The 15,296-nt window shown below is 38.1% G+C and overlaps 1 protein-coding gene across 1 annotated transcript; it reads right to left on the minus strand.

Annotated features, from left to right (window-relative positions):
* Window positions 1–921: 921 nt before the first annotated feature.
* On the minus strand, window positions 922–2,922 carry tnfrsf13b (TNF receptor superfamily member 13B). Its single transcript, XM_089015933.1, has 5 exons — window positions 2,884–2,922; window positions 2,359–2,486; window positions 2,179–2,295; window positions 1,324–1,593; window positions 922–1,245 (listed from the first exon to the last, which is right to left on the minus strand). Exons 2-5 carry the CDS (start codon window positions 2,471–2,473, stop codon window positions 1,073–1,075), a joined length of 675 nt encoding a protein of 224 aa, XP_088872059.1. The 5' UTR covers window positions 2,474–2,486; window positions 2,884–2,922; the 3' UTR covers window positions 922–1,072.
* Between the last annotated feature and the right edge of the window lie 12,374 nt (window positions 2,923–15,296).

Raw genomic sequence — 15,296 nt, forward strand, 5'->3', positions numbered from 1 at the left:
TTTTTTTCAACCTGCTTGAGTCGATTGAACATGTCAAGCTAGTTTTTTTTCTTTGTTTTTGTCAACAAGACAGATAAATAATTGTCTTGCATTGCAATTGTTCGTTAACAGTCTCTTTTGCTTCTCTCTTTTTGTCAGGTAGCGACCATTTCTTCTAACAACCTTGATATCAACCAAACCATCACAAAGAAAAAACAATCTCATGGCGGAATTATTGAGCTACAAAAGAATTCCTTCAAAAGTAAATAATCATTCACTGCCATTCACAAATTCAGTCGGGAAATGAAAATATGATGTAGAGCGCCATTCCCGAATTTGTTCGGATTTTTTTGTCTTATTTGGGTGCCGATAAAGTGCTGGCCATGGCCTCTGACAATGTTTTTCCTTAACCACAAGGGGGCAGAATCTCCCTTTTTTCCATGTTAGCGCTTTGTTCCTGCTTCAGCTGTCGTTAAAGCGCTATATCAACCAATATATATGCATTGCATTGTATTTTGGACAGCCACCCTCATTTCAAGCTCATATAACCCCAGACCCATATAATTTATGAATTAACTATTTTTTTCTGATGAAAGAAGAGAGTCTTGGAATTTGAGTGACAATGACAAAAACCCTGGCACTGGAGTTGGACACATTTTTGCACATTTCTGGCAGTGAATGAGTTAAATTGCATTAAGACAATGTCTTTGTCTCCTATTTTAAGTTGACAAAATGTGTCATAGCTTGACAACATTACCAAAACAATTCCTTCATTATATTTTTGCATTTCTATTAACCCACAAAGGCTCCAAGCCCCCCCCAAAAAATGTTGTAATTTCCTCAATCAGCCACACGGTAGCAGCAAAGTATTTGTTATTTTTCTATTAAGCTTGACAACGGTTTAACAAAATGAATCTGAGACGCTCCTACATCAACATTTCAGCACCAAAGCAGCATATAGGTGAGTTTTTAATTTATTTTTCATTCAATTCATCTGAGTAAGAACAGCCCTTACCGTAATAACACTTTCTATACTCCCACTTTAGCTGCTTATTGATGCTCTCTAAATAACCTGAGGTGAACAAGTCTTGGTTCAACTGTGCATCTGTAGCATAGATTGTTGGTCGTACACTATTGGCGCTCTGGAAGGTGCCCGATTGTCGCCCACTATTATGGGATCAGGATAGCAGTGGACGCACACGCAGGTCTCAGTGGGGCTGGACTCATCCGATAGCTCAGTAGCACCTCTTGCATGTTTCATGATATCTATCAATATAAAATTGTGTATTGATTACAGTACTGTACACCCAAAATGAATGTCATTTGTATTATCACCACACTAACCTTTGACATTTGAATGCAGGTTGACTCTTGGCTGAGCACTTTCCTGGCCCGGTTTGACGACTGCTTTCATGGCGTTCCTTTGAGATCTTCTTCTCAGGAATACGACCAAGGCAAGACACAGGCTGGACACCACCAGAACCATACAAAGGGCCAGGAGAGCATATAGGAGGAAGGAAGTATCTTCCAAGGCCGCCTGTACGGAAAGTCCACTGGCGTTTCCAGGTTGTGAAGTCACTTGATGAACCAGGAGCTGTTTAGTGGTCACGGGAGCTGATTGAGAAGACGGTAAGAATTTAACATATGAAAAATACAAGCACCACCCCACCATTGCAGTCATTCTATCCCAATTTTATTTTACTATACAGTTTTGGAAGGCACTTATCAAATTTATTATTATGAATAATATAACTACGTGCTGAATATTGCCCTGTTTATTTGGTGTGCAATCATACTGCTGACCACTAGATGGCAGAGTTGTTTGCTGAGTTATAAATCGGGAAAAAAAAGAACAAGACTGTTGAACGACACAACCCATTAAAATCCTGTATTTTATACACACAAAGAAACAGCTGAAAGTTAATTTCAATTCATTATTGATATTGTGAGAAGATATGTATGTTGGGCCGCCACTCTCACGGCGCCATCTTGAAGTCAAATAACAAAATAATAATAAATAATAATAATATTAATAATAATAAATAGCAGTTTGTTATGTTGCACCACCATGAAAAAAATGGATGATACAAATAGAAATTAATGCAAAACTGACAATTTTATTGCGATTTTGATCAGAATTTCCAATAATAGCCATTTCAAAATGACTTTGTGAAGAAAAAAGGTCAATTCAATACTCACTGTGGCAATACGGGAAGCACTCCGCAGGATGCCTACCGCAAACATCACCACACTTGACACACTTCATCAGAAGCCCATCATAGTAGCGCCCAGTCAGTGTTTTACAATTGGCTATCACTAATGGGGAGGGGTTGACTTTAATTGGATTTTCATTCTTGACCTTTACCGTTATTTACTCACCACAGTACTTGTTGCACTTGGGGATGACCAGTGATTGTTGACACATCACATCGCAGTGCAGGCATTTTTTAATCAAACTGTCCCAGTACTGACCCGGTGGGCACTTGACACCCATTGATGCTGATTGCCTCATAGTGACAAACAGACAAGTACATATAGCTGAAAATATCATCGGAAAAAAAAATCCTAAATGCTGTTGAATAATGGACAATATCCATATTTCATGGCTATTCAGTGGCCTAATTGCACAGGCGAAAACATGCAATGAGTGAATGGGAGTTTATAGACATTTTTTGTTCTTTAAATGAATGGATTTTATCAGTAATATTGGAAAATCTTACATTTTTAGTTGATATGTTCACTTTTTTTTACTTTAAAAAATATAACCGATAATGTAAAGATGTTTGTTATCATTGATTTCTTTACAGTTCAGCCATTTTCCCCCCAAAAAAATATCAATCATATGTTCAGACATGTAGAACGTTAAATGGTGTTGCCAAGCAATTATTTATTTTTTGGTCTTACCTGGAGAGATGAATTTGATGCTTTGTTTGAACATGCGGGTGAGAGTAGTCTGTCTCTAGTCTTGTAAACTCATTTGTGTATCAAGTCTCGGTGTATAGGATGGGACTTCCCCGGTGTGCAAGATGCGTGAAATCAGTGTCATGGTGAGACTGAGTAGTGGTGAGAACTTGAATCAGAGTCCATAGGTTTTGGGTTAAAATGTATCAGAAGTTGTTCTCCAAATATACTAAAGCCAACACCAATCATGGGTCAAACCTCTGAATTATTTACTACAGTATATGATAAGAAGTGAATTCTAGCAACCGCAATTCTAGCAACTCCTCATTGGTTTAGTCACCACACTGATAGAATGCATTCAATGTGTCTTATCTGATGATATTTAAATAAATGAAAACTGAAATTTAAATTGTGACTAATATATGGATAACTGTAAAGAGGGGATTTCTGTATGGGTTGATTTTCACATGCTGTCGCCCAGCTGCTGAAAACAGACCTGAAACTATGTGGTGGCAAGTTGCTAAAAGTATAGTTGTGGTTTTTAAAACAAACCACTGATTGGAAAAAGGTGTAAATTGTTATTGAGTTATTAAAGTGGTGAAATAAAGACGGGGGGAAATGCAAAAATTAAACAAAACATAAAAAAACACTTTAAATAGGCCCAAGTACATTACTTTTGCCACCAGATGGAGACTTCTTGCAGTATGAGAAAAAAATAAAGAACTCATTTCATTTATACACTCAACCCGGAAGTAACTCAAATAGAAAGCGAGCTATCTGGCCTAAAGAAGGTGTATGTTGGTACCTTTGTGTTTGTGTTGATACACGTGTGCTTTATGTACATATTCATATAAGTACATACGTATGTGTACTTATGCGTGCAGTTACGATGTGCCGTCGTAACTTGATATCCAACTCCTTAAAAAAAATATGGGGCAGGGCTCTTGTTGGGGCCGGTGCCGGAAAAAAAAACACAATAAAAACTGTGTGGCACCGCTGAAAAAATGCATAATAGCCATCATTATGCATTTTTGGGTGTGGTAAAGTGATTAATATAGCACACTGCGATAGGTGTAGAACTGGGTGTGGCAACGCGGTTTGATTGAGAGGTGTTCCGAATATCTGGCGATGTGATTGGTTGATTCAATTTTTCTTATTGGCATAATCCAATTGGTCCGTCAAATTAACGCCACGCCGTGATTGGTGAGAATGAAATTGGGTGGAGTTTGGGGCGGGGTTTGTAGTTTTTTTTTCCTCCCAAGGCCTATTTAAGACCTTGCATTTCGGTCGTCTCTCACAGGCTGCCATTGCCTGTCGGTTTCGCATTACCCTAAAGATCAATGAAGTGGAAGACTCCTGGACTTTCCAATCAAGAGGACTACGGCCGGAAGCAAGTCTGATTCACTCCCTATCGGCATTTTCCTACCAAGAGGTCGCCACAGCGATTCAGTGTCCTTCAATCTTCAAAAGTTCCATTTCAACGTTCGACCAAGCTTTTGCGTCCAGTTCCTTTCCAGACACAACGCTGTGTGTTTATCCTGCCTTGGGACCGATACAACAAGACGCTTGATTATTTCATTTGCGCGTACAGAAAAGTAACTACGTAGTATCAATTTGATAAAGAAAGTGCCCAGAAAAAGGCTCCTAATCACTAAATGGTCATCAACACAGCAACATTCAACAAAGCATTACTATATTCGCCAATTTATGATAATGCTCTAAATTAACGGTGAACGGGCATTTGTAATTCATATAGTAAACTGCGTATGTAGAATTTCTCCGAGCCGCGCAATCTGTTTGGCCAGGTGTACGAAATCCCTGCCAAGGTGATTTATTGGTTCAATTTTACCGATATCTGTAATTCGATTGGTTCGTCAAATTAACGCCACATGGTCGGTGAGATTGAAATGATGTGGATTTTAAGGCGCGGATTGTAACAGGGTATTTTCCCCCAAATTCTATATCAGAGTTTTTCGTTTCGGTCAATTCGATTGGTTGGTTCGAGTTTACCTGAGTATAATCCAATTGGTTAGTCAAATAAACGCCCGCCATTATTAACGAAAATGAAATTGGGTGGAGTTTGGGGCGGGGTTTGTAGTTTTTTTTTCCTCCCAAGGCCTATTTAAGAGCTTGCATTTCGGTCGTCTCTCACAGGCTGCCATTGCCTGTCGGTTTCGCATTACCCTAAAGATCAATGAAGTGGAAGACTCCTGGACTTTCCAATCAAGAGGACTACGGCCGGAAGCAAGTCTGATTCACTCCCGAGCGGCATTTTCCTACCAAGAGGTCGCCACAGCGATTCAGTGTCCTTCAATCTTCAAAAGTTCCATTTCAACGTTCGACCAAGCTTTTGCGTCCAGTTCCCTTCCAGACACAACGCTGTGTGTTTATCCTGCCTTGGGACCGATACAACAAGACGCTTGATTATTTCATTTGCGCGTACAGAAAAGTAACTATGTAGTATCAATTTGATAAAGAAAGTGCCCAGAAAAAGGCTCATAATCACTAAATGGTCATCAACACAGCAACATTCAATAAAGCATAACTATATTCGCCATTTTATGATAATGCTCTAAATTAACCGTAAATGGGCATTTGTAATTCATATAGTAAACTGCGTATGTAGAATTTCTCCGAGCCGCGCTATCTGCTTGGCCAGGTGTACGAAATCCCTGCTAAGGTGATTGGTTGGTTCAATTTTACCGATATCTGTAATTCGATTGGTTCGTCAAATTAACGCCACATGGTCGGTGAGATTGAAACGATGTGGAGTTTAAGGCGGGGATTGTAACAGGGTATTTTCCCCCAAATTCTATATCATTTTTTCGTTTCGGTCAATACGATTGGTTGGTTCGAATTTACCTGAGTATAATCCAATTGGTTAGTCAAATAAACGCCCGCCATTATTAATGAAAATGAAATTGGGTGGAGTTTGGGGCGGGGTTTGTAGTTTTTTTTTCCTCCCAAGGCCTATTTAAGACCTTGCATTTCGGTCGTCTCTCACAGGCTGCCATTGCCTGTCGGTTTCACATTACCCTAAAGATCAATGAAGTGGAAGACTCCTGGATTTTCCAATCAAGAGGACTACGGCCGGCAGCAAGTCTGATTCACTCCCTATCGGCATTTTCCTACCAAGAGGTCGCCACAGCGATTCAGTGTCCTTCAATCTTCAAAAGTTCCATTTCAACGTTCGACCAAGCTTTTGCGTCCAGTTCCCTTCCAGACACAACGCTGTGTGTTTATCCTGCCTTGGGACCGATACAACAAGACGCTTGATAATTTCATTTGCGCGTACAGAAAAGTAACTATGTAGTATCAATTTGATAAAGAAAGTGCCCAGAAAAAGGCTCCTAATCACTAAATGGTCATCAACACAGCAACATTCAATAAAGCATAACTATATTCGCCATTTTATGATAATGCTCTAAATTAACCGTAAATCGGCATTTGTAATTCATATCGTAAACTGCGTATGTAGAATTTCTCCGAGCCGCGCAATCTGCTTGGCCAGGTGTACGAAATCCCTGCTAAGGTGATTGGTTGGTTCAATTTTACCGATATCTGTAATTCGATTGGTTCGTCAAATTAACGCCACATGGTCGGTGGGATTGAAATGATGTGGAGTTTAAGGCGGGGATTGTAACAGGGTATTTTCCCCCAAATTCTATATCAGAGTTTTTCGTTTCGGTCAATTCGATTGGTTGGTTCGAGTTTACCTGAGTATAATCCAATTGGTTAGTCAAATAAACGCCCGCCATTATTAATGAAAATGAAATTGGGTGGAGTTTGGGGCGGGTATTCCAACCCTTTCTTTTTTTCCATGGCCAGTTTACCCAAATTTGCATTTTCTCCTCCGAAAGTCCAGAATTATGTTAGTTTCATATGACTAAAAAAATGAGTGGTCTCTTGTACTTTCTGGTAAATTAAGGACTCAGGCAAACGGGAATTGGCTGAAGCAAACTGCGATTGGTACAGAAGTAGGCGGGGCTTCGCAATCTGATAAACTAAGTGGACAAATCTCCGGCACTGTGATTGGTTAGTTTGGTTTTGCTTATGATTGTAACCCGATTGGTTCGTCAAATTAACGCCACAACGTGATTGGATAGAGTCAAACTGGGTAGAGTTTGGCGCGAAGACAGTCTAGAATTGTTTGTCAGTTTCTCATCAACCGAATGGAGTCGAAGATACCGCTACAGTACGTATTTTGAAGTAATTGCAAAAGGGAGTAGTACTCGTACGTTCATAGTAGTAGTGACCGATGTGCAATTCTTTCCTCATGACTTAGTCTTAGAAAAGTTTGCTGCTGCAGTGACGACGACGCATGAAAGGCGAGTGACTTTGAGAATCGACTTAATAATAAAAGGCAAATACAGTACAGTGCCACCATTCAAATCGAACAATTTATTGTGTAGAATAGCTAACAAAGGTCGATTTGAAAGCATTTTTAACAGTCAATGATGATAAATTGCACACTCAGACACTGATAACACGCCCAAGAGGTGAACAGCTGAAGCTTGTGTGCTTGATGAGCTCACGTGTGACGTCCATTCGATCTCACGACACACATTTTGCGTTGCTTTTTCATTAAAGGCGGTTCAATGACGCACACGTTTTTATTTCAATAGAGCATATTTCAACTGAAGCGTTACTGTAATATTGATTACTGTACCGCATTGACTCATTAAAAGGTAAATGACAGGTGACATCACGAAGCAGTAAGTAGACGAGATGAAGGTGTTTCATAAATCCTACCATCAAACATGTGCATGATTGATCAAAGCACACGCTGAGATCACACGGCATCTTTTTTCACATTTTTTTTCGTTTTACTACTCCATAAATTTCATCTATGGTGGATTAAACAGACTATTGCTTGCTTCAAAGGCTCATTTTGTTTTTGTGAGGCGGTATCAATAATCTGATGTATTGTTTTCCAGCATGCGGGAAACTTGTATTTTTTTGTTAATTTGGTTGTTGCTTACCACACACAATGCAACGTTGTCTTATTTATTGATATTAATTAATGTATTCATTTATTAACACAATCGCACTATACAATAGAAGCACCTCATCGACATGTTAATTCTGAGTGTGTCCATAACAACCAGGATGTAACCACAGCTTCCATTATTATTATTATTTTTTTTTTTATCACAAGACACTTATGTGGGCGTTCATGGTCAGTGAAGTGTCTATTTTTATAAACTGTTATGGAAATTACTGGCAGTCGCAAAGACAAATATACTGTGTTTTAAAGCTAGGGTGACCTTTGTGTTATTTCAATGAAAAAAATAAAGTTGAGCAAGGACTTGAAAGTAGTAACTGTCAAGAGAATTGATGGTTTTGTTTGCCAGACACGATTTTACTCATTATCACAAAACAGCAATGGAAGATAATAAAGGGAAATATGCGCAAAAAGGGCCTTAACATAGCTCCACTTGTATTTTGTTATCTTTTTTTTTTTGCCCATGAGCAAGTGAGTCAGAACAGGCATTAAAAACATTTACCTAATTTTACCGCCGGCCATAGCAGTCCCGAAATGTTGTGCCCCCTGGGGTTTTTTTCCCCTTTGTATTCTACACCTTTCTTCTTTTAGTCATACACCACAATTGGTTGGTTTTCTGCATTGTCACTGACACACAAAGGTGCAACTATGCTCATAAGCTCCATCAATACTTTATGAAATCATGACGGCAAGCAGTTTTGGAACACATATTTTTACTCCTTTCTGCCTTTTCTGCATCAGCGTTGAAAAATTTGTCAAATTAATAATTTTAAGATCAAAAGGTGCATTCATGTTAGCTAACCTTTGTTTATATGGTAACACTATTATGCACGGTTTACAGATAGCCCAATATATGAACATTTGGAAATGTAATTATATATTTTAAAGCATCACATGTACTTCCATATTAAACATTTGACTGTGTTAAAGGTGGAGATCGCTGCATGAAGACAACACAAGAGCAAGCGCATAAGACTGAAAGACGTCTGACACGAAGAGAACTAGAAGAAGCAGGTAAGATGTTTTTACGTTGTAAACACAAAAGGCTTTTTTTTGGCTGATTTGATCATACATATTGGATTGGATTAGCCTTTATTAGTCTCACAATGGACAAATGTACATTTCACAGTAGCAAAGTGATGAAAGTAAGAGGAAAGGAAAGGAAGAAGTAGAAAAACAAAATACAGGAGCTGCTAGAAAGTCAAAAGCAACAACAAAAAATAAATAACAAATGTGACAACACAAAATGCATTCAATTTTAAGCACTTTCTGCACCCTCTTTGTTCTATAAAGCCGTTCTAGTTGAGTAGAGGATCACGTCATCCTTTTCACCAGTGGATCAGGAACCTCATGATGAAATGTGCACGTATGCTAAAAGCTAAATGTTGAAAGCAAACACAAAGAAGTAGCATCCATTGACGAAAAGAGATTGTCTCACATCTCCTGTCCCGCGTAAATCCGCTTCAATTCCAAGCCGCGCCTTCTTGAACTTCTTTTTTATGTTTTCTACATGAGAGATATGATTTTTTTTTTCTATGAGAGTCATTTTCATCTCATCCTTCTCTGCTCACCTGCTACAATGGAGTCACACACCCCCCCCCCCCATACTATTTGCTCTTTTTCTTGGCGGGAGGAAGAGTCGTGAGTCACACTCAGCACGAGAGAAAAGGGTTCACTCATGCATGTTAAGTGTCAAACGGGCTTGTCTTCATGTGCATGGCTGCGAATATTTTAATAAGCGCGGATGCTTCAAAACATACATAGAGCTTGATATGATCGTTTCGTTCATCTCGCTTTACTCATAGTGGCTAATAGCCTCAAGCATTACTTTATTTGGACAAAAGCATTTTAATTTAAATTTAAGATATGAAACCTTTTTTTGCACCCTGTAATCATCCTGTAATCACATAATGGGTTGAATAATATGGTTTATAAAATTAAGTCTTAATTAATTAGTTAACTCTATATGATTTGGGTCCCAATGCTTTTCAAAAAAAAAAAAAAAAAATGCTGTCTAATGTTTTTTAATGCAATTCTTATTCGTGATCTGTTTATAACAATAATGCCCACTCGGGCGCCATCTTGGACTTCTGTTTTTTTTTTTTTTTTTTTTTTTAATGACGAAATGCCTCAACAAGAAAATATTGCCTCTTATTACAATAGATATTTCAAGATACAAAAGGATTCTAAAGCATTTGTCTGAGTTTTGGGGGGTGCTTGGAACGAATTAAGGCATTTACATGGAAAACGCATCTTGACTTACATTTTCTCAGGAAGAAATTTCTTCTAGAACTAAGCTCAACTGAACTAGCATCCTGTTCAGGTGATTTTGCATTTCAATAATAATAATAATAATAATAATAATAATAATAATAATAATAATAATAATAATAATAATAATACATTTCATTTATAAGCGCTTTTAAAAACTCTCAAGGTCACTTTAGAGTCAGAGGATACGTTTTTCTGTGGGTGCCAGTGTTCACTCAACCCAGAAGTAACTCAAATAGATATTAAGCTAGCTGGCTAGCCAATAGATAGCTTATAGCTATTCAGCCAGTCAGCTAGCCAGGCGGTTACATAGCTATATAGCTAATAGATAGCGAGCTAGATTGCCGGCCAGGGAGCAAAACAGCAAATATATAGCAAATAGCTTCATTTAAAATGGACGTTATTGTTTAAATGACACGGTTGTTTTCTTGTCTCCAAATTAATTTGTTCAATAGGCTTCCGAATAGCGATAAATACAGTATTATCCGGTGTTTAAGGCGCACCCAAAATCTTTTATTTTCTTCAAAAGATGGCCCCTGTGCCTTATAATGCTAATGCTCACGCCAACGCTAACGCTAACGCTAATGCTAATACTAATACTAATACTAATACTAATACTAATAATACATTTTACTTCAAGTGCCTTTCAAAGCTCTCAAGGACACTTTACAGTCACAGACAAGCATATATACAATAATAAATAAAATACAATTAAAAATAGAAAACAATAAGTAAAATATAACCACTTGTGAAGCGGTACATGTTAATGGTGAATAAGTTAACTGGTTGCATCCATGTTTTTTTTGTGTGTGTTTTTATTCCTTTATTTTTAATTCCACAATGGTGCATCTTGTGTGATTTTAACATGCTGTATTTTTTTCTCGATTCAGTAGATATATTATATAATGAATTATTTGACATATTGAATATTTTAGATGAGTGAATGATGGACATTAGCATGAGCAGTTGCATTTGCCTTCTCTGCGGCATGGAGTGAGTGTGGGTAAAGGAGGAGGCATGTTGAAAATACAAAATATTGAACCCCTTGAATGTACACGACCTATTTCAGTATTTTAAAATTGCTCTGCGGTACTTCTAGTCCGCAGACTGCTTATTTTGAGTTCGATTGAAAAGCTTCAATTGTTTTTTTTTTTTCCACCCCATTTGACGACCAGGTTAGCAGTGACGTCTGTGTAATGTCTGTTTGCTTGCTTTCTTCTGTGCATGCTCTGCACTTCATCATAAGATATTGTCTATGCTATAAAAACGTAAATGTACCATATTTTTTGGACTATAGAGTGCACTGAAAATCCGTCATTTTTTTTCAAAAGTTTCTCATTTATTTATCTACCTATCAAACTATTTAGCTAGCTATCTTGCTAGCTAGCTATTTGCTATCTAGCTCCATTACCGGCTATCTAGCGAGCGAACTATTGGGTATATAGCTATCTAGCTGGCTAGCTAGCTATCTAGTTACAGTATTAGCTATCTATTGGCTAGCTAGCTTTATAGCTATTTGAGTTACTTACCGGGTTGAGTGAACGCTAGCGCGTGTGGCTGCCGCTGCTCCCCCACAGAAAAACTTGTCCTCTGACTGTAAAGTGACCATGGGAGTTTTGAAAGGCGCTTATGAATTAAGTGTATTATTATTAGTAGTAGTAGTAGTATTATTAGTATTAGGATAAGTATTAGTATTAGTGTTGTTGTTGTTCTTGTTGTTATTGTTCTTGTTCGTCTTGTTCTTGTTCTTCTTTTTGTTCTTCTTCTTGTTCTTCTTCTGGTTCTTCTTCTTCTTGTTCTTGTTCTTGTTGTTGTTGTTCTTGTTCGTGTTGTTCTTGTTCTTCTTTTTCTTCTTGTTCCTGTTCTTCTTCTTGTTCTTCTTGTTCTTGTTCTTGTTGTTCTTGTTCTTCTTCTGGTTCTTCTTCTTGTTCTTCTTGTTCTTCTTGTTCTTTTTCTTGTTATTCTTCTTGTTCTTCTTGTTCTTGTTCTTCTTCTTGTTCTTCTTGTTCTTCTTCTTGTTCTTCTTGTTCTTGTTCTTCTTGTTGTTGTTCTTCTTGTTCGTGTTGTTCTTCTTCTTCTTGTTCTTGTTCTTGTTCTTTTTCTTGTTCTTCTTCTTGTTCTTCTTGTTCTTCTTCTTCTTGTTCTTCTTCTGGTTCTTCTTCTTATTATTATTATTATTATTATATACCATCTATGCAATCAATACGGTGAGGAGATTAGTGTCAAAAACTTACTTGAAATCGTCTGTGCATCCATCGTTGGCTCCTTTGAGTTCCACATTGTGATTCCTTCTTGTGGTTTTGCCACATTTTATGATAAATAACTGACATTTTGAAATGATAGCTTGTATTAATATTGCTGGAGAGTCGCAGTGTTTTAAACCATTTGAATAAGTCAAAATGCTCATTCTCAAAAAATTGACGTCTTAATATAAAATTGAATTGAAATGAATGATTTATTTTTGTGTTATGTATTGTATTATGTAAAATATATATAATATATAATGAGTACAGTTGCAGTGTGCCTTGATTACTTTGCGCATGAGCCCAAGTTTAATGTTTGCATCCAGGAGATGTTAGCACACTTGTTTGTCCCTTAAGAGCCATTTATTTAATTATTCATGGCCCTGGCAACCATAAATGAGCATACGATGCATTTAAAAGCACTTTGGCATGAAATTACACAATCAAAGTGAACACGGCGAATCTCCAAAAAGTCGATGAAATAAACCACCAACATTGAAATGAACTAAATAAAAGAAGGGATACGCCATTCCCGAATTTGTTCATGTTTGGTTTTTTACTTGCTTGGGGCGACATTACAGCGCTGGCCGGACCTCTGGCAGTGTTTTTTTTTCCCTGACATGAAGGGGCAGCATTTGCCTTTTGTCCATATTAGCGCTTTGTTACAGCATCGGCTGTTGTTGAAGCGCTGTGTAAACCAGTGTGTATGTGTTGCATTGTGTTTTGGGCGGCCGCCCTCATTTCAGACTCATATGGCTCCGGATTCGTATAATTTAGGAATTAACTAGCTCGGTATCTAGCTAGCTATCCATTTGCTATCCATTTGCTTTCCATTTACTATCCATTTGCTATCTATTAGCTAGCTGGATATCTAGCTAGCTGTCTATTAGCTATCTATCTAGCTTTCTAGCAGGCTATCTATTAGCTGTCTATTAGCCAGCTAGCTTTATAGTTGGCTTTCTATTAGCTATCTCTTAGCGAACGCTAGCGCTTGTAACTGCCGCTGCTCACCCTCAAAGAAACTTATCCTTGGTGAGATTATGAAGTAAAGTATTAGCTATATAACTATCTAGCTAGATAGCTAGCTATTAGCTATCTGTTAGCTAGCCTGCTGGCTTTCTATCTCTTTGAGTTAATTCCGGATTGCTAAACGCTGGTGCCGCTGCTCATCCACAGAAAAACTTATCCTGTGACTATAAAGTGACCTTGAGAGTTTTGAAAGGCGCTTAGACATGAAATGTATTATTATTATTATAATACACATGTGCTATTTTTTGTTTGTTGTTTATGGCTAGCTAGCTGGTCGGAAGCCAGTCATATTGCTAATAAAAATATTTATATAGACCAACGACAATTCACACACCTGCTGTATGCCCTCATTTAACCTCACATATGTTTTGGGTATGTGGCACATAGGCCGTAGATCACATTGGAAGCCACGACCTCATCTGTCAGTCAGGTATGCTTACCACTAAGCAGATGTGATAACCACTAGGCCTTTGTTATGCAACATCACTTCATTGGTTGGCGATTTTCTACTAGACTGTTTTTAACTGATGGAGATCGCAATGTAGCATTATGAATACTTTTCCAAGAAGTGGTCTTTGTGACTGTACTTAGAAAAATGGCTGCTGTAACTCTTTAAAGGACAACCGACGTCTCCGGACAAGTTGTGTCCATAATTTGTAAAATGGCTTCAAATGACTTCTACTGAGTGTATTTTAATAAGATTCCACCGCATATAGCTATATTTAAAGTTTTAAGACTCGATCTGAATATTCAGGAAGTCTTGTTTTTGACTTGGTGACGAGTCCGTACGTGACGTCACGAAAGGACCGCCCCCTGACCGTAAAAAAGACGCATTGTAGCGTCCTTCCATGACGTCAATGTATTTTACTGTACTTTTTGGTTTGAAAATTTTGCGTTGCACCCAAAAGCCGCCAGAAGAGGGAGTCCAAGCTCCATATAAGGAATTTATCAGCCTGTGGAAGCGGCGGTGGCCACTGGAGGTCGCCATTTTGTGCCTCTTTTCTGGTGATCCATTGTTGCCCCAATGTTGCCTCAAAATGGCATGGAATAAATTTTTAATCGATTGCAAACATGTATGCTTTTCTCTTCATAACTATTTGAATCATATTCATAACTGGATGTGTAACAAGAAAGCATATTCTCTGAATCTGAAGCCATTGTTTGGATTCTCCAGCAATGCAAGACGTCTTGGCGTGACGTGACGAACTGGGGGCGGGACTTTCTGAAAATGTCCAATTCGCAGCTCAATTTTTTGCAGATTTTGGACACTTTAAGTCATTTTTATTGGTGTTTTGAATTGGACTGAAAATATCAGCCTGTGTGTTTTGGGTATCTTAGATTCTATAAAATGTTTTTCTGATGTCAGGAAACAGAAAAATGGTGTCGGTTGTCCCTCTAAGGGGCTGACATTTGAATGAGATTTCATGAAGTCTTGCAGATCATATTTTTCTTGAGAGATCCCACCTGTCATGAAGAAGTAGAATAAAAATAGACATCAAGCTACATAATTTGTCCTACTAACTACAATATTTACGGTGCAATATGGCACTCTATTTTCGTAACCGGCGTAAATCCACCGTCTACCTCTGCAGAAGCGAGTTCGACCCGATGTTGGTCATTAAAAAAAGAAGACGAGTGCAGGCTGGTAGATCTGCGATAGGGACGGTTATGCTGCTGTGGGAGTGATAACAGTTATTTCCAGCATGGCTTATCGAAGCTTTTTCAGTGCCAGACATTTGAAAAAAAAAAAATAAAAGTTCAACCTTATTGGGTCCCGGCCCATTTATCAATGTTACCATCGAAAATCCACAGGAGTACACTCAATTTTTTAAACTGCTAATACAGTAAAGTCTCGTTATATAGATATC

This window comes from Hippocampus bargibanti, linkage group LG15 (assembly GCF_051943395.1).
Source record: "Hippocampus bargibanti isolate YZ-2025 linkage group LG15, ASM5194339v1, whole genome shotgun sequence".
In the NCBI taxonomy this organism is placed as follows: Eukaryota; Metazoa; Chordata; class Actinopteri; order Syngnathiformes; family Syngnathidae; genus Hippocampus; species Hippocampus bargibanti.

Excerpts from the sequence above, each read along its gene's own strand:
- tnfrsf13b (XM_089015933.1), bottom strand. The coding sequence starts at position 2,473 with ATGGGTGTCAAGTGCCCACCGGGTCAGTACTGGGACAGTTTGATTAAA. Across the intron at positions 2,296-2,358 it reads CAAGTGCAACAAGTACTGTG|TGATAGCCAATTGTAAAACA; the intron begins GTGAGTAAATAA and ends CCTCCCCATTAG. Across the intron at positions 1,246-1,323 it reads CCTGCATTCAAATGTCAAAG|ATATCATGAAACATGCAAGA; the intron begins GTTAGTGTGGTG and ends TTATATTGATAG.